This window comes from Vicugna pacos, chromosome 5 (assembly GCF_048564905.1).
Source record: "Vicugna pacos chromosome 5, VicPac4, whole genome shotgun sequence".
Classification (NCBI taxonomy): Eukaryota; Metazoa; Chordata; class Mammalia; order Artiodactyla; family Camelidae; genus Vicugna; species Vicugna pacos.
The window spans coordinates 16,127,489-16,147,549 of NC_132991.1; the positions used below are offsets into that span (position 1 = coordinate 16,127,489).

Sequence of the window (20,061 nt, forward strand, 5' to 3'; positions counted from 1 at the left end):
CCTTCTCCCCAGATTGCCAGCTTTATGATTAAAAGCAACTTTTCTTCCTATTAATACTTGTCCCTTTGGTACTGCTTCTTGAGCAGCAAGCAGCCAGACCTGAGTTGGTAAGTTTTGTAGCTCATTTTGTAAGTTAAGTCAAAACTATGCTGGGATTGTGTGTGTGTGTGGAGAGGGCAGCAGACTTTTGTGGGCACTAATCCTGGGAAAAGAGTATCAGGTGGCTGTGTAAATGTCCATGGAGAGGGTCTCTCTTCCACCCCCCCAAGACCACAGGAGCATGTATTCCCTCTAGTACCCAAAGAGGTGAAGTGGAAACTAGGGTCTCTGAGCTACCTGGAGGTAAATGAGGCAAAACCTGCCGTGGGGAGCCCTCAGCAGGAGCAAAGGGGCGACCAGAAGAGAGCAGAAATCCAGAATCAGTGTCGTCACAGGATGACGCAGGGAGGGCTGCTATTGGTGATCTTTCCTAGGGGTTCACCATCACTGGCTCATTGCTGGACTTAATCAGCTAAAGCGCAGAGATGGGAAAGGGGATGATGCATTCATTGTAGGGGCAGAGTGAACCAGGGGTCTTCCCAGCATTGCAGGTACTCAGATCTTTCTCATTAGGAAAGCCATTCTCCAGCTTGAAGAATGCCAGATGTCCATTGATTTCCAAGGCCCCTGTGCTGCTGAGTCGTGACACCATCTCCATGCCAGGATACTGCTCCTTCACAGCACTCGCCACCTCCAGGTAGGTCACCTCGGAGCCGCAGGGCTCATAGTACTCAACTGCCATGCAGACCCCACTGCCCGCCTCTATCTCCCCAGGGGGCGCTATGGACGTCAGCTGGTCTCCACGCTCACTGCTGCTGGCTACCCCAGCCGCTGCTTCTGGCTGTCTGGGATCTTTCTTAAACGGACCCTAGCTGTCACACAGATACAGATGTTTGGGGTTTCCGTGATACACTGGTGAACTCTGGTTGTAGGGAAGGCAGGTGTCTAAGAGCAAAGAGACTGAAATATGAATACTTCAGGATATGCAGAATAATTAACATTTTTAAGGTGTTTCATATGTCAGTTTCTAACAACAACAACAAAAAAGCTAGTAGCTACTAATGAGACAGAGCTACACAGTAATTTTAAAGAGCCTGGAGAGAAGTTGTTGAAGCACAGAGGCAGTCGTCGGAAGGCAGAATGCATTTCCACACTGGTGCTGTTTCCAGTAGCAAATGTGAACACAACCAGGGCGGCAGAACCCCTGTAACAACATAAAACAACTGACAAAGTTGAGAGGAGATAGGACGTTTTTCTGGTGGATGAATATTCAAATAGACTTGTGCGGTGACTAGGAGCTCACAGTTGAAAGAATTAAATGTGAAATGAGAGGGTAATAATATGCAACTAAAATGTTAAGAATATGCAGTCGTAAGAAAAAGAGATACTTCAACAACCTATTTTTGATGTGTGATATCCATGATTTTGTATCCTGTAAGTAAATGCAATTTTTTTTCATTTTATTCTGAAGGGTTCAAGAATGTTGAATTCTTAGACATAATAATTTAAAGTGCTTCATACTTCTATTTCTTAAGAAACTATATTTTAAAGGTTTCACTCAAGGATCTGAAGATTTATTAGTAAGGCATGTAGGCAAAAAATCCTTTTCCCATCAATAGCTAAGAGAATGTAGAAAGGTATTCATTTGTCACAGGAAAATCTCTCCAAGAAATGTACATTGGGCTGTGATTAATGCTGACAGTGAGATCTTGTCCATGGCTCTGGGGCCACTAAAAGTGACTATCCGTCATCAGAGAGTGTCTGGAGGTCGATGTCACTCAGTGACGGTGAACAGAAAGGAAGAACAGCCTGGCACTGGACATGGACAGTTTGGAAAGTAGATCAGATTAGGGGAAGGCAGGACCCAAAGCTTTGAGACATGGCAGGAAGGGTGGGGATGGGCCACTCGTCCTGTGTGGCAAATGCTCATTGGTCCTTACAGCATCTTTTTCCTCCAGCAGTACTGAGGTATGATGGACAAATAAAATTGTAAGATACATAAAGTATACAACATGATAATTTGATACACATACACCTGTGAAGAGATGACCACCATCTAGGTAATGAACACATCCATACTCTCACATACACATTTTTCTTTTTTGAAGAGAACATAAAAGTTCTATCCTTTTAGCAATTTCTGTTATACAGCACAGTGTGATCAACATCCTCAGATTTTATTCATCTCTTTTTTGGGGGGAGAGGGGAGGTAATTAGATTTATTTATGTATTTAAATGGAGGTACCCAGGACCTTGTGCATGTTAAGCACATACTCTACCACTGAGCTCTGTATTCATCATCTAACAAAGTTTCTATCCTTTCATCAAACTCTCCGTACGTCTCAGTCCCTGGTAACCACTTTTCTACATTCTGTTTCTGTAAGTTTGAATTTTTTTTTTTAAGGATTTCATGAATGTAAGTGACATCATGCTACATTGGTCCTTCTTCCTCTGGGTTATTTCACTTAGCATAATGCCTTCCAGGTTCATGTTGTTGCAAATGGGAGGATTTCCTTCTTTTGCAAAGCTGAGTAATATTCTGTTGTATACATCTACTACATTTTCTTTATGCATTCATCTGTTGATGACGGTTACACTGTTTTCATACCTTGGCTATTGTGAATAATGTTGCAATGAATGAAGGAGGCAGTACAAGATACCTCTTGAAGATAATGGTTTCATTTCCTTTAGACATAGACCAGTGGGACTGCTGGTGGTTCTTTAATTTCTTGAGGAACCACCATACTGTTTTCCATAGTAGCTGTACCAATTTACATTCCTATCAACAGTGCACAAGGGTTCCTTTTTCTCCCAATCCTCACCAGTATTTGTTATCTCTTGTCTTTTTGATAATAGTCATCTTAACAGGTGTGAGGTGATAGATATTTCACATGGTTTGATTTGCATTTCCCTGATGATTAGTGATGTTGAGCACTTTTTCATGTACCTGTTGGCCATCTGTATGCCTTCTTTGGAAAAATGTCTATTCAGGTGCTTTGCCTATAATTGGATTATTTGTGTTTTTTTGCTGTTGAGTTGTATGAGTTCCTTATATAATTTGGATATTAACCTCTTAATGGATATGTGGTTTGCAAATATTTTCTCCCATTCTGTGGCTGTCTTCATTCTGTTGGTCTCCCCTACTGGGCAGAAGGTTTTTAGTTTGATATAGCCCCACTTGTTTGTTTATGCTTTTGTTGCCTGTATAACAAAAGTTTGGTGTCAAATCCAAATAATCCAAGCCAAGATTGATGTTAAGGAGCTTACTCCCAATGTTTTCTACTAGGAGTTTTATGATTTCAGGTCTAATGTTTAAGTCCTTAATCCATTTTGAGTTGTTTTGTCTGTATGGTTTAAAACAGGGGTCCAGTTTCATTCTTTTGTATGTGGCTGTTCAGTTTCCTTAACATCCTTTATTGAAGAGGCTGTCCTTTCCCCACTGTATATTCTTGGTTTGTTTGTTGAAAATCAGTTGAATACATACATGGGCTGATCTCTGGGTGCGTGATTTTGTCCCACTGATCTCTGGGTGTTTATGCCAATGCTTTGGTTACCACACTTTGTAATATAGTTTGGAATCAGGGAGCATGATGCTGTTAGCTTTGTTCTTCTTTCTGAAGTTTGCTTTGGCTATTTGGGATCTTCTGTGGTTCCGTGCAAACTTCAGGGTGTATTTTTAAATTTCTGTGAAAAAATGCCATTGGAATTTTGATAGGGATTACCCTGAGTCTGTACAAAGCTTTGGGTAGCATGGACATTTTAACAATATTAAGCTTTTTGACCCATGAATGTGGAATTCTTTCCATTTGATTGTTTTTTTTTTTTAATTTCTTTTATGAAAGACTGCAAGTTTCAGTGTAGAAATATTTCACCTCCTTGGTTAAATATATTCCTAACCATTTTATTCTTCTTGATGCTCTTACAGCATTTTTAATTGATTGGAATTTTGAAATCAGTCAAGGAGAGAAACCATCTTCATGGGTCATTTCACCTCAAACCATCATGCAGTTCCTACATCTGAGAACTTTCTCCCTAGTATTTCCACTTTAGTTTGATCTATAGAGCAAGCACCATTCAAATTTGACCTACTTAGACCAAAGTCTCACTTACAGACACCTCATGCCAGAGGAAAAGTAGCGTGCTGGCTTCTCAGCTCTCAACCGTGCGGAATCCTAGGTTACCCTGGCAATGAGGCAGAAAACTGCAAAGAGCCTGATTAGCAGAGCAGAAAGGAGGCCAAAGAAAGCCCGACTAATTTATAAAATAATACTATTTGATCTCATACAATGAAATATTATAAACACAATAAAAACTCTGAAAAGATTTATGATGGTATAAAATTTATAATAAGCCCTCTACATTGTAAAATACCAGCTACTAATTAAAGTTACAGAGTGCTCAAACTAATGAGGTTTATATCCAAACAGTATTTAACAACAGGCCTTTTGTAAAGTAGTTCTTGCTTGGTCCTGGATTTCATGTAGCTGACTCTGTGACCTCATGACTGACATACTGCAGGATTATGCCTTAGTTTTGTTTCAGCATCACTCTTATTTTTGAACATCAGTTGCATTTTAATAGTACCCTTGTACTTCTTAAAAACTTGTCTCCATCTGATCATGCTTTAAGTGTTTTATCATTATCATTCCTTTTAAAAGAGGTACACTTTTAATAAAATAGGATTTTAAAAACAAAATGATAACCAGGAGAGAAAGGGTGCTTTGACAATAAGCCTACTTTTATGCATCAAAACAAACTCACTAAAAAATGAAGTTTAAGTGGCATCTTACATTTTATGTGCAGTTTAAATATTTTTAATAGTTACTTTAGCCAGAACCCCTGAATTGTCCAAACACCATAGGTCCAATTAGCTTATTTTCAAAAGCATCTTTTCAGTAAAGACAACTGACTAAGAAATAAAACAAAGAAGACAACACTCAAAATGTGCACCTCAAGCCCACCTTGGAAGCATTTGGTGAGTACGTCTTTCTTGCATACTAAACAGGCAGGTCACGCCTGGCCAGAATTCCCGAATAATGATTTGCCTCCAGAATTTCTCTTTTGGTTTTACAATGTTCCATTTAGAAACACCGCAGTTCAGAACCAGTACTAATCCAGCAGTGTTTTTCAAGTAATCGAGAGCATATTTTAAAAAATCTATGCGTAATACCATGATGAAAGTATAGTCGGGGGAATGAAAGCGTAACAAAACCTTACCGCAACATCACTGACAATCTCCATGAAGTCAAGAAGATCACAGAAACATTGAGAACTGTATCTCAGTTTCTGGGAAGTACTTTCAAAAGGTATTGAACATGAAAAGGGAAGGTGAATGCTTGATTTTTGTTCTGAAAATTTTCACTCTTAAAATATTAAACAGGAAAAAAATTTGTTGAATTCTCCACATATAAACTGTCATCCATTCAAAAAAATTTTAACTTCATTTCTTTACCAAAAATCGTGTGATGTCTGAGCCGTGTTTTGATGCTAGAGAGTGTCTTCTCGCCTGGCTTCTTTCCTTGGCTTGTCTGGCAGTTCTCTAAAAGTTAAAAAAAAAAAAAAAAAAAAAAAGAAAATGACTGTGTACACATATTAGAAAAAAAGTACTGCCTATAGCAACTCAAAAACTCTTTGTGTTCTGCTAGTCTGAAAAAAACTACATTATCACCACACTCTTTTCCCAGTGCTTTGCCACTGGGGGTGGGGTACCAAGCCACAAGCAGAAGACTCCAGTAGCTCTGAGGTCCTCTATCCACTTAGGACCAGATGCTGAGGAGAAAACACAGTTTTCAGGAGTCTCTTGCAAGGAGTTGGAAATACCTCACTTGGGGACTAGGTGAGGCCATGATTCTTTTCACCCAAGTGGGAGATTGTAAGGCAGCTTGGGATTTCCTGGAGTGCAGTGTGTGCAGGGCCCACCCACCTCCTGTCCTCTAGGCTCTGAAGCCATTCCCAACCCAACAGCAAAGCCAATGCAAGAAAAATAACTGGAGTAAAATTTTTCATGAGACTCTGAAAAGGTGAACAGAAGGAACAATATTCTCTTTTGCTGTTTTCTTATAGGTCTTGAATGGGCTAATAATTTGCACAGCTGAGAAATCAGATGACTTTTTTCCCAGTTGAAGTCCACGTATGTGTGAAGTGATCCAGGCGGAAGGGGTAAGGAGAGAGAAAAAAGTTAAATCTGAAAATGAAAGAGATAAACAAGAAACTCTGCTTATGAGAAGATCCCAGGTATGAAAAATCACATTTGTGAAGGCATTGAGGAATCTAAAATATTAAAAGGAGGCTAAGAAAGTGCTCGTATGATGTGAACACTGGCAAAGGATTGAACAGTTCTAAAAAGTGTAAACACAACTGACTAGTATTTTTACAAACATCAGGGTCTTTGTTAGTAAACACTGTAATTCTTCTCCCACTCAATCGGCAATAACCAGTGCAGTTAAATGGACACTGCTGTTCACTGCCAGGAGGGAGGAGCCTATTTGGGAAGACAACTTAGTATTTTTGAGATGGTAGGAATTTACCTCTAACACTTGACTCAGTGATTTTACATCTGAGAATCTATCTTAAGGAACAACCTCAAAATGTAAAAAAGTTTGTATAAAAAAGACACACTTGGCAGCATTGTATATATGAACCAAAAAATGTAAACAACTTCAACATCCATCAGTATGGGAATGGCTAAATAAACTGCAGTGGATCCATTGAGATCGACTCAATAGAATAATGTGCAGCCATGTTAGATGATAAACATTGTGAAAGCTTATCATAGGAACATGGGAAAATGTTTAAATTTTTCTATAAATTAAAAAAAAAGTTGGATACAAAGTTGCACATTGAATGTATACTTCTAAGATTATGTCTCAACAGACAGGTCCTACAACCTTTCACTGAACTGCCTGTTAAAAATTCATCCTAGTTGACAGACAATATTATGTCATTCCTTTCCTCTCATTTTTAGTAATAGGTAATTGCTCCAAGATGTTCTAAGGTCAACTGGTTTCATATTTAGTCAGCACTGTAATGTTTGCACATGTAACTGAGTTGGTCCTGGAGATAATTTATTCATGTTCCCAGGTATTTCAGGACCTATTAAACTGCAGATACAAACATGTGTCACTGCCCCAATTCACTGAACTTATAGTTTGAGGGTCTCTTCAAGACTGTGTAATATGTAAGTTGTATTCATTTTCTTCTAGGTGGTGGTGAAAATTCCCTGGTCCTAGAATGAGTCAAAAGCAAAGCAGTTGCTTTTCACCTGTGACTGAGAACTTGCACAGGCCTCAAGAGAAGACTTAAGTGTCAGGTAATGAAAAGAATAAAATACTTCCCGAGTCCCAGACAGGGATAGAGGTTCACCCACATAACCTTCCACACTTATATGCACAGCTTTCGATTTGATGTGTCAGGATGGAGTCACATGTGTCTGCGAGCTTCACTGACCTCTTTGTGACAGACTGTGCAGAGGGTCTGCAGGTTGTCCAGGGAGCACTGCCCTCCTCCACCGGACACCGGCTTGATGTGGTCCACCTGCCAGAAATGCCCTTCCCCTGGGCTTCTTACCATTTCATTAAGCTGCAATAAGAACACAAGATCAGCAATTTTCAACATACACTGTGGGGACTGTTGGTTTTGCATCGTGCAATCATGTTTATACAGCAAAATCAGAGGGAAAAATACATTAGGATGGGTTTTTTATAGCTTTTATTGTAAGTAGGAAAAACCCTCTAGGCTAGCAATTTGAAAGCAATAAAATGTTTTTGAAAAAGGAGGGTTTTTTTTTTCCTTACCTAACCCATTTTTTAAAAAATTACAAGCAAAGTAAAGTATAGAATACCAAGACTCCTGACAGACTGGAAAATCAGCTGCTTTTGTGCTTTTGAGATACTTTATATAGTCACTAAAATAAAACTGGGAAAAACTAAGAACACACTAGAAAAAGAAAACTTCTGAATATTACTGACTCAGATACTGTTTAATTGTTGACCTGAATGCATTTGTTTCTATACCGTGACAGTTAGCTATTAATAGCTATCATCCAGAACTTTTATGCTATTACCTGGGAACCTCCCAAGTTACATGGACTGGAATCAAACTTCTAGAACAAACCTCTGTAACTTGCATATCTGGAATAAATAAGGATGTTTACTTAAAGTGGCCACTATTCAGGCCAGTCCCTGTATACACACTTTATATTTAACCATTGATGACCTACATTAAAACGGGCATGTTTTAGCATTTTCTGTGAGGTAGTAAAACCAGCACGAACCACAGCAGTGCAGCTGTTTTTACTTCCTTGTTCAAGACCAAGGAAGATACAATCAACTTCGCGGCTGCTGGCCGTGGGAACCCGTGACATAGCTCTAAGCGCTTTAAGAAAGTGGTCATGCCCACGGACAGCACGAGGACCTTAACTACAGCGTCTGGCCAAAGAGCAGCCCCAAGAGGCAGCAGATTGAAGCAGTAAACTTTGTCCACCAGGACTTTAATACAGACGGACTTTCTCTTCTATACTCAACAACTTCCCAACTTCTGTTGGAAAGATACATACCAATTTTTAGAGGCTGGCACTGTTAGGAGCAACTTCATATGGCTGTCTTGTGCATCAAGCAAATGGCATATTCATAGGAAAAATCCATTTTGGTTCCATCTTTCTTTGTAACCAAATCTTTTGCACCAGGGAGTCTCCACTCTGACAGAGTCTGGGAGCTGGAAGGGGCTTCTTTATTCTTCCCAATAATTCCATGATAAATCACTAAGGGCCAGTCTTCAACATCCGAAACTCACCTCATGATAGAACCACTCCCTCTCCCATTGGGCACCCCCCTCTGGGCCCTGTGGTGCTCCTTACCCCTTGAGCACTTCTGGTTTAGGTGGAATGTGGATGCTTCCACATTCCTGGACAGACCGCTTCCAAGATGTCCTTGAGTCATTTCATCGTGTGTCTCCACATGGAGGCAGCAGATAGATAGTAACCGGAGTCTAGCTAACACCTCGGGGAAGGGTGTACCGTGTCCCTCACCAGTTAGACCCAAGGGGCTTTCAGGATCTCTGGATAACATTTGGGGACTAGTGTATGTCCCTAGCTCTCAAAGTCTGATTCATTTTTACAGAAAAGCTTATTAATTCTGTCATAATTCAACAATACTAGGTAAATAAAAATACAAGATTTGACTACCTGTCTGGAATTTATCCAATATTTTAGTAGACAGAGGGTGATTCTTTGAAATTAAGCTTACTACAAAATTATACATTTTGCTCCTATTTGGAATTTAAAACTGTTTAGATCACAACACTGGAAATCCAATTGAATTTTGGGAGTTAAAGTGAATACAGCAACTACTGTGCTAAGAATAGTATTTTGCCACAGATGACATTTTACAAGGGGATGAACATATACAAGTTTCCTTCTCATTGTAATGAACTACATTTTGGGGGTTATCTGTTTGCCCCTTGTCATTACCATCATAAAAAGTGGAACAACCAGACCATAAGCGCCTCTCAATGCAATGTACCATCTGTTTGGACTTTTCCCAAAATAATCTAATCAGAATCGAATTAAACCTCTAGCTCTTATACGCATTATTCAGGAAATCAGGGCGACAAATCCAGAATGTGGGAAATCCTACAAGCAAATGATTCAGTTTCTTTAACAATCAATGGATTAAGAAAAAAAAAAAGGATGGGGTGATATTACAGATTAACTGGAACATGAGGCGTAATGACCAAATGCAGAGTGTGGGTCAGATTTTGATCCTAATGTGAAGAAAGCAATGGTAAAGAACATTTTTGAGACAAGCTGAGAACCCAGACGTGGACTTATAATTGCGGAATTATAAAACTGTGTTGGGTGTGCTAGTGGAGATTGGGGTTACATTTAAAAGGGAGAAAGAGAGCAAGGAGGTGGCAAGGAATACAGTCTTTGTGAGAGCTACATACTGAAAGTATCTAGGGGTGAAAGAAATGCTGTCTGGAATTTGCTTTAAAATAATTCCAGGAGAGAGTAAGAAGCGAGGTGAGGGACAGATGAAAATGAATGGCAAAGTGCCGGTAACTGTGACAGCTGGGTGATGGGTATATGGGGTCGTCATTCTCTCTACTTCTGTATATGTACTTGATAATTCCCATCTTAAAAAGTTGAAAGAAAGTTAGTCAATATTTATCACTCAGGGCAAGGCTGCCTTCTGTCAATCACATGATTATAATTTACCTGTTCTAATGGGAGTTTTGAGGTCCAGGTAATATCCAGAAGATTCTTCCTCTGACTTTTAGGGGCATCTCTCAGACGTAAAAAGAGTTCGTGTGCATTCAGATTACACAGCTGACACACGCCATGCTCAATTTCAAATACTTTGGCTCTCAGGTAACTGTTATTAGATCGAATCCAAAACTCCTCCTGACATTTCAGAGAGCAAAACCGTGAATCCCAAGCATTGGCTTTACGCTCTTGCTTAGTTTGGAAAGTGGGTTGCTGACAGTGAAGGCAAAGTGGGTTTCCTTCATCATCCACAGCTTGCAAATAGCCTTTGGATGTAGGAGGCTTCACAGTGAGATCCGCTCGGGCTGCGCAGGGACTTAGAAGTGGGACACAGGCTCCATCTTCTAGCAATTCCCTGGAACAGAGCAAAACACTAAATAGGTAACTAATGAAGGCTTACTCTATTCTATATAATCATTACTTCATTTAAAGGTCTTCGAAGTTTTTGTCTTGATAAACAGTAAACAGGGCCCACAGATTCTGTGATTCATTGTGGAAATGAAATAGTTATAGGCAGCATTCTATATCCCCTGCCAAGTAAAAGAAAGCATGGTGTGTTCACACACACACAAGTATCAATTTGAGGGGGTGGGGGTATATAGCTCAAGGGTTAGAGTGCATGCTTAGCATGCATGAGGCCCTGGATTCAATCCCCAGCACCTCCATTAAAAAAAAAACCTAATAATAAACAAGTAAATAGACCTAATGATTTCCACACCACCCCCCGCTGCCTCTCTTGGGAACTTAGATGTCTTCAAATTACACAATCAGACTTTGAGACGTCTGGAGAAGATGGAAAATGAGAAGTGAGAAAATGCTTCTTCAGGCTGGGAAACGACAGGCTCGTGGAAAAGCCCAGCCAAAGTCCGTGGCTAGCCTGCTCTGTGAATGTGTTGGGTCACACACATCATTAGGACCGAGAGGCCAGTTCCGTGAACACTCGTCCAGCTTCTGCTGGCCTTTAGGAAACAGATCGTTCACATCCATTTACATGACAGAGCCAGGGCACTAGCAGTGTTGATAGGAATTTGAACAGGAGACCTGCTATTAATAAAGACATGCCTCCTCCAGGTAAACTCAGAGTTGACAGAATTAAAATTAAAAATGAAATATTTGTTAGAATAAAAAGAAAAGGTCCATTACTCAATTATGTTGAAAAGTCCTACACGGGAATTACAATAGCCACTTGGCTCTTCTTCCATGGCTGTTTGTTAGAAGGGTTAAAAGAAAAACTTTTTATGATAGAAAGGACTCAAGATTAGGGGGCAGAGCCCAGATTCAACCTTGGTTCTTCCAGTATCCAGTGGCCTAGGGCCGGTCACTTGATCCACCTGGTCTCAGGGTCCTTCCTGACCTCCGATTTCTAAGGTGAGGGCACCACGTGCCTCACAGGGTTGCCAGGAGGAGAGGAGAGAAGAGCTATTATATTGTGAAAGCTTTTTGTCACCTGTAACATGGCCACAAAGAAGTATTATTGCAAATACAAATGCATAAATGTAAAAGCATCGTCTTCGTGCTACTCTGCCTGACAAATAGAAGCCACCTTACTTTGTAGCAGAGTCCCGGAGCCCGGTCTCCTTTGTGATCAGACGGACATGGCCCCCGTCAGTCTTCACCTTGTCCATCGAGGCTGCAGCAACATCTTCTCTGGTTATGTACCTAAAACAATTACATGTGAAGGAGATTTCCTCTCTCTCCAATGAGAGTTTCTCAATTTCACGTTCACATTTGTTCCTTGCAAAAGCAATAGGGGAAAAAGCAAAATACAAGTCTTTTCACGGTGCTAACACTTAGATTAGGGAATGGAATTTTCTCCCTCTACACTGGTCTCCATGTGTGGGAAACACATCTCTTTGTTCCAAATCAGTTTTCTCAAGACTTGTTTTTCTGGGAAAGTCAAGAGTCATTCAGTATCCCTTGGACCAATTTTCACATAGGGGGAAGAAGGAGTGGGTGTAGGAATAAGAAATGATCAAATATCTGCACCACTGACAGCGTAAACTGCTTGCCAAGCTGTGCAGAAAATCTCTAACTGCATTTTCACTTCCCTCTTGGCCTCTTCTTCAAGGCTCCTCAAATCGCCTTAATCAGTTACAATAGTGCGTCAGCATATTCGGGTAAAGTGATTCTCTTTCTAGTTAACTAGGTTCAATCACATCTATAATCTCAAGGTTGTTTCCGTTATTATCAGCTAACACAGGGTTTATGGAATCTTCCACTGAAATAAAGCCACTCTTGATGTGGGATTCAGAACCTTATCACACAACACTATCAATCCCGCATAATGGTTTAGGGACTGGAAGTAAAGAGGAAAGTTATTCCAATTAAAGGTGACGGGGGAATTTAAGTAGGTGAAATGCAATTACCCAATTAATTCCTTCTAATTAGCATGGCCCAGTTTCTCTAATAGTTTACAACTATTGTAGTTTTTTAAAAAATTAGTTTAAACATGCATTTCTTCACATTCTCAAATACTTCATTTGGTAGCCTGACAATAAAACTAAATCACAATGGAATTGTGCAATTGTAGGTAAAATTTTAGACATTTGCTTTTATGTTATTAAAGTAGATTAATGAGGAACAGGCTTCCTTTTTTTAATAAGCTATCTTACTAATTTTTGATTAGGTGATACATGCACATATTTCAAAATTCTAATGCTGTGTATGGTGAGGAGTAAGTTTCCCTTCCGTTCCCGTCCTGTTTTTTTTCTTCTCCCCCTTTCCCAAGCTACCTCTGTTGCCAGTTTTCAGTACATCCTTTTAGAAACAGGTTATTTTTTCTGTGTATAGGTGTATACCTTTTATTTATTTATCTTTGTATTTTTATGGACATAAAATTCACATAGCATAAAATTTACCATTTTAAAGCTTACAATTCAGTGCATTTTAGTATATGCACAAGAATGTACACCCATCACCTAATTCCAGAACATTTTTATCACCCCAAAAAGGAACCCGTAGTCATTAGCAGTCACTCCCTATTATACTTATTTTTAACAATAAATGGTAGCATAATATACACACTGACCTTTACCTTGCTCTTTCTACATAAAAACACATCTCGGAGAGCTTTCCGTATCAGCATGCATACGATTGCCCTATTTTTTTAATAGTTGCATATTATTTCATTATTTCAACAAACCATATAATACATCTAACTGGTCTCTGATTAACGCCCGTTAAGGCTGCCCCAGTCTCCGCTACCACAAACGATGCTGTAACAAACACCCCTCTCCTAGATGTCCTTATTTTCTCCCCAAGAAGTATCTACAGAATAAATCCCCAGAAGTGGAATTGCTGGGTCAAAGGTCGTGGGGGTCTAAATTTGGATAGATTTTTGACACATTGCTCTCCTTTGGGTTGGTATCACTTCATAGATCCACCAGTGATGGATGAGAGTCCCTATTTTCTCACACTTTCACTGGCACAAGATATGTCAGTTAAAAACATCTCTGCTAACAGTGACAGGTGTCTTGTCATCACTTTAAATTTGCATTTCACTATTAAGAGTAAGGATGACTATCTTTTCACGTTTGCATTTCTACTACTCTTTCTTAAAGCAAAAAAGAATCACAGTGAATTCTTTAACTTGCCCTTTTAGTTCCTAAACTCCCCTCAACCCCCATTTCTTCATTTTATTCCCTTGACAAAAGCATTTTGCTGGAGTATTCCGGCAGATTCTAAATGAACTCAAAAGCTTCCTAGCTTTGAGGGGCCTGGGATATTAAGCCTTGCCTCAGGTATTATTTAATGTTTAAAAGCTTAGAAACTTAATTCAGTAACTTTAAAAGATGCTGAGAAATCTATATAGAGATTTAAGAACCAAAAATAACCTCTTGCTTTCCTATGAGAGGTTTAAGCACAGTTTTTTGGAAACCACAAGAAACAGATCAATCGACCCCAAAGCAGGTTGTTGTCAACTTTTCAAATGTAGTTGTGAGTTACCAATATTTAATTTTCCATTGAGGTTTGCTAAGAAGCTCATGTCAGGATATGAACTCTCAAAAGGATTATGGCAAATCCCAATTTTGACAAATAGGGAAGAAGAATGTTGTCTACTAAAGTAATTCCTGGATGGGGACGGCAGAGGACGACGGCTAATAAAGGAGGAGTAAGTTGGAAAGTGGCCCCCCACAGTGAGAACAGTGCTGGGCTCTGGCTCGGGGACTTGCTTCAGAGATCAGCTGTGGTGAGAGGACAGAGCTGGCATTCTGAACCCACAGGGTCGCAGGTGAATCAGACCTGCCCACTGACAAGTACCAACTCATGTAGGAATCAGTACAATGGCTGGTGATCTTGGCTTCTATTCACATTTAAGAGTGAGCTGCTCAAAAGCTTGGTGAGCTTGGACAGGGCCTGCAAACTGGTGGATGTCATTGGAGGACAATCATGTTGGAGATCTAGCCATTCTTTTGGGGGGGAATTCCTGAAAATTAGTATCTGTGTGTGTTTATTCTGAGGTTATTCCATCTTTTCAGAGATCTCCTGTGGGTAATGGCTGCGGAGCCAAGAAAGGGATCTGGGGATTGAGTGTCAGTTTCCAAAATTAACGCCTCTCGCTTTATCTCCACTGAGCCCAGTGTTTCTGAGACCGGTGCCTCTCTGGCAGTTTTTCTAGAAAGCAAACTGGTAGGACGGTGGGTGGGAAAGGTGCCCAGTGTCTAAATGCTCCTCACACAGACTTCCAATCAGTGCTGTTTTGCTGCCCCATCACTCACACCTGCTTTCAGAGAGGGAGAGTTACTCCAATTTACTGAGACTTACTGGGATCTACAGCCAGAAACAGCCTGCTTCCACAACGTATCCCCCCTGCAGGTGCACTGGTTTCATTCTCATGGTTCTGCTAAGTCAGTTTCCCTGGAGTCCCCCTCTCTTTACCTGTCTCATCAGTGACCAAGGTCCCTACACCCACCTCCTTAACACCTCCCTTCCTTCTCCTTCCTCCATTCCCATTTCTAATGCCTCAGTGTAAGTCATCTTTTTTCCAGGTCTACTCTAACAGTCTTTTAATTTCTGTGGTAGGCAGAATTTTAAAGATACCTCCCTAGACCTCTGGAATGGGAGAAAATATGTGCAAATGATGCAACTGACAAAGGTGTAATTTCCAGAATATCAAAACAGCTCATACAACTTAATAACAACAACAACAAAAAAACCCCAATCCAAAAATGGACAGAAGACTAAACAATCAATTTGGACATACAAATGGCCAATGGGCACATGAAAAATGCTCAATATCACTAATTATCAGAGAAATGCACATCAAAACTATAATGAAGTATCATCTCACACCAGTCAGAATGGCCATCATTCAAAGTCCACAAATGATAAATGCTGGAGAGGCTGTGGAGAAAAGGGAACCCTCCTACACTACCAGTGAGAATGCAGTTTGGTCCAGCCATTATGGAAACCAGTATGGCAAATCCTCAAAAAATGAAAAATAGACTTACCATATGACCCAGCAATTCCACTCCTAGGCATATATCCGGAGGGAACCTTAATTCAAAAAGATACATGCACCCCAATGTTCACAGCAGCACTATATACAGTAGCCAACATATGGAAGTAACCTAAATGTCCATTGAGAGATGACTGTTTAAAGAAGTTGTGGTATATTTATACAATAGAATACTACTCAATGATAAAAAAATAAATAATAAAACAGTGCCATTTACAGCAACATGGATGGACCTGGAGATCATCATTCTAAGTGAAATAAGCCCGAAAGAGAAAGAAAAATACCATATGATATCACTCATATGTGCAATCTAAAAAAAAAGAAGAAGAAAAAAGAGGACACTAATCAACTCATCTACAAAACAGAAACAGACTCACAGACATAGTAAACAATCTTATGCTTACCAGAGAAAGGGGGTGGGAAGGGATAAATTTGGGAGTCTGAGATTTACAAATGTTAACCACTATATATAAAAATAGATAAAAAAACAAATTTCTTCTGTATGGCACAGGGACCTATATTCAATATCTTGTAATAACCTTTAATGAAAAAGAATATGAAAACAAATATATGCATATATATGCATGACTGGGACATTATGCTGTACACTACCAGAAACTGACACATTGTAACTGACTGTACTTCAATAAAAATAATAAAAAATACATAAAAAAATTAAAGATATCCCCCTAGGATTCCTGTCTCCTGGTATTCAACTGATCACCCATCTAGGTAACCTTGTAAAGGGACCGTGCAGATGTTAATTCAGGTTATTAATCAGCTGACCTAAGATAGGGAGCAATTCTAAGCATGAGAAGGACAGACATATCATTGCTGATCCTGAGAGGTAAGGCCCATGTGCTAGAACTAGAAAGAAGTCTCTCGACGTTGAGAGTGGCCCCCTAGCCGATAGCCAACAAGGAAACCAAATCCTACAAACACCAGGTTGTTCTGCCAGCAACCTGAATGTGTGTGGAAACGGATTCTTCCCAGACTATCAGTAAGAACCCAGCCAGCCTTATAAAATCCAGAGCAGAGAAACCAGTACAGCCAACTCAGACTTCTGACTTACAGAAAGGTGAGATAATAAATTCCTGTTGTTTTAAGCTGCTAAGTTTGTGGTCATTTGTAATGGCAACCAGAGGAAGCCAATGCGACTTGTCTCCCCACTTTGAGTCCTGCTTTCAGTCTAATCTTCCACCTGCCGCCAGAGTGAGCTCTTAAAAGGACACATCTGATTAGTCTGCTGCTTGTTAACACAAGTTTTATCTGTAATATATCACCTACATATAATTTTAGAAATAACACTGGGTGTCTGACTTGGGTTTGCATCAATTTTATGACTTTTGCTTTTACATCTGATCAGCCCTCTTTCTCAGGTGGTTCCTCCATGTCTGATGGAGAAAAAACAAGGGGACGCATCTAGAAATGGCTGCAGTGGGCTGTAAGTTCAGTTAAGAAGGGAATTATGATTGTGTAAAGACCAGAACTTCAGCTAAGACTGTGGCTATAAGAATGAGGAAAAGGAGAGGACTGGAAGAAGTATTGAGAAGAATAAAACAGGCATCACAATTTTTGTTATATCTGTGTGTGTGTGTGTGTGTGTGTGTATAAATACACACACATATTTTAATGTATTTTTTATATAAAACAATACATGCTCATGAGGAAATTCAACAAGTACAGAAGGGCTGAGGCACGAGGCCAAAACGGGCAGCTCAAGGATAAATCCAACTAGTCAAAGGGCTTCATTTGACTCATACAGTGTTTTATTTTTAAATCTGAACTTGAGTGGCATTAGATGGTTATGCGTTTTCTAATTTGTCACAGCTCCACCCGCTACCCCGCTCTTTTCTAGTTTCACGCCTGACCTCATTCATGCATTTACGGTTCCTGCTTTGTTCTTAGTCACATGAGTTTGTACTCCAGGCATAATCTATAAAGGTCCTACTATTGCCACAAACCCCCTAATTGTATGGTCTACAGCAAAATTTCTCAACCGTGGCACTCTTGATATATTAAAATAGAGAAGTCTTTGTTTGGGAGGATGGTCCTGTTCACTGTAGGGTTTGAGCAGTACCCCAGGCCTCTGCCCACCAGAGGTTCCCAGCTGTGTCCCCAAATTGTAACAAGCTAACACTGTCTCCCAAGAGTGCCACCCAGGGAAGCAATTACCCCAGTCGAGAACCATGTCCTAGAAAAACCTCTGATACGAGTTTCTAAGGTATCCTTCCAGACACTGCCTATGTCAGTAACAGCAATTATATGTATTTGTGTCTCCATCTTTCTCTCTGATACTTATTTTCACTCTTAACAATTGATCACCAACATCATTCCTTATTCTCATGTACAAATATACCAAGCCATATTGGAAACAGCTGAAGAGATTATCACTCTATGGGCTTATAATTTATTTCATCAGCCGCACGCCCTCAGGTAGCTGATGATTTTTTTTCCCCTGTGTGCCTAGAAAAGCCTGGAGATCATGATATAATGGCCTGTGAAGATGAAGAGAGATGACACGTATACGGGGACAGCCAGAGAGCTAAAGGAAGGGGCTCTTTCTGCCACTGCTGCTGTTTGGTTTGGTGCTTTGCAAAAGAGTCGGACTAGAGAGTGGCTGAATGCTTTCCCTGAGACCCTGCTTCTTGTTGAAAGAGAGTCCACAGAGAATGGGGATTCAAGATCACACTAGGCGATATTCGAGTGAGGCAAAGATGGTTATGATGCCGAGAAAGGAAAGCGAGTGTTACAGAGGTGAGAAAGGGACTTGCAGGGATAAAGGCAAAACTGTTCCAAGTGTGGGACACGTAACCTTCCGTATTACTTTGTTTCCACCCACAATCCTGGTAAGTTACCTTCCACTACCTGGGTGGCTGTACCTCAAATGGAAGCAGCTCCCCTGCTGCATGGCACCCAAGATTCACACCCCGGGAGTGCAGGGCAGCCAGGCCTGGGGCAGGCTCTGTTGGTGGACCAAGGAAGTGTCTTCCCGCTGTTCAACAGTCCCCAGGCTGGGCGGGTCACAGGTCACACCACCCCGTGACTCACCTCCCTCCCCCAAAGAGTGGGACTCATGGTGAACAAGATGCAGACAACTTGCTCTTGTCTAGCAGATTTGCTCAAATTCACAAAATATCCAATTATGTTGCTCTAAAATGAGCTGTCATTTTATGTATAATTTTCTCTTAACTCATCAGGATTTCATTAGTGGTTACATAAAATGCCTCAGACCCCTCTTGTAGAAATAACTGTGACAAGTAACAAAATACAAAATAAAGAAAGAAAGACAAGTCATACCTTTTGGTACTGTTTTGTTTAGTCTGTTGCTTTGTGAGTTCTTCCAAAGCAAGAACTGGGCTGCGGAACAGCTGCCCGCTTCTCCTGATTATCCTTTGCTTCATGGCAGTTAGACTACTCCATTCTCGAACGAACCTCAAAATCTGGCAGAAAATGAGATAATGAAAAGAGTGTACAGCTCACCAGATACCTTCCTTTGAAAGTGAGACTACTTATAATGTCGGAAAACTGATGTGTTATTATATCCCCCCACAGGCTTTGAGCTCCACGGTTTAAGGCTTTCTACAATTTGCTGCAGTTCTCCTATCTTTACTGTGAAATCTACGGCCAGTTCTGCAGAGGTCTCTTTCAAGGCAAAGGCTCTCGAAAGGCACCTTTCAGGACACTCAGTATGTGTCCTGAGTGGCTGACAGCAATAAGGTGCTCGTTGCGCCCAAAAGCGGCCTGGCTGTTGGAAGCACAGATCCACCAGTGGCCAAGGCAAAGCTGGCCTTGGGGACAGCAGGCCTTGTAGGTGACAGAGTGACAGCGCAACATCTGAGCATCACGTGTACTTGACCGCCTGAACTCTCACAGGATAAATCCATCCGTAACAAAATCGGGACATTTCACAAGGGTGACCATTACTCTTATTAGTCAGTGATACGTAATTGGCTATTTTCTGGCAACCTGAGAATCGGGATAAGATGATACCAAAAAAAAAAAAAAGTTCACGGCTACTGTTCCTTTAAGACAAGTGCAGCCAACCACGGGCCATGTTTCCTTTCCACTAAACAGGCCAAAACATAATCCCTATTTTCCTGTAAAAGGTGGTGTCCTGCATGCCAGGTCGGCCCCTGCACATACTGACCCTCCTTAACAGTGGAGAGAAAAAGACCACAGATCGGAAGGAAGGCCTCCCCAGCAGGGTCCTGGCTGCACACAGTGCTTCCAACCTCAAATCAAGAGCCACCCAACACGGTGTCATCCCTGCTCTCAGAACCTGTCAGTGTTAGAACTTAAC

The 20,061-nt window shown here is 40.7% G+C and overlaps 1 protein-coding gene and 1 long non-coding RNA gene across 6 annotated transcripts in view; one reads left to right on the forward strand and one right to left on the reverse strand.

Moving 5' to 3' along the window:
• The first annotated feature begins 599 nt into the window (after positions 1–599).
• Positions 600–19,669, forward strand: LOC140696345 (uncharacterized). Of its 3 annotated transcripts, XR_012072538.1 has the most exons (5): positions 600–736; positions 6,103–6,273; positions 7,242–7,348; positions 18,229–18,515; positions 19,314–19,669. It is a non-coding gene; the product is annotated as an uncharacterized lncRNA (long non-coding RNA). The 3 variants fall into 3 exon arrangements; XR_012072537.1 differs by lacking the exons at positions 18,229–18,515; positions 19,314–19,669 and adding an exon at positions 7,432–7,558; XR_012072536.1 differs by lacking the exons at positions 18,229–18,515; positions 19,314–19,669 and having other exon boundaries at positions 7,242–7,496.
• Positions 728–20,061, reverse strand: part of ZRANB3 (zinc finger RANBP2-type containing 3) — a 199,843-nt gene continuing 180,509 nt past the window's right edge. The window contains exons 17-22 of one of the 3 annotated variants that reach the window (XM_072960898.1): positions 19,059–19,201; positions 11,849–11,959; positions 10,253–10,655; positions 7,486–7,617; positions 5,492–5,578; positions 728–3,723 (exon numbers count right to left, since the gene is read on the reverse strand). In XM_072960898.1, the coding sequence (XP_072816999.1) occupies positions 3,703–3,723; positions 5,492–5,578; positions 7,486–7,617; positions 10,253–10,655; positions 11,849–11,959; positions 19,059–19,201 (897 nt within the window). In that variant the 3' untranslated portion in view covers positions 728–3,702. Of the gene's footprint in view, positions 3,724–4,362; positions 5,579–6,146; positions 6,224–7,485; positions 7,618–10,252; positions 10,656–11,848; positions 11,960–19,058; positions 19,202–20,061 lie in introns of those variants that run through there. The other 2 variants (XM_015243277.3, XM_072960900.1) reach the window with 2 other exon arrangements.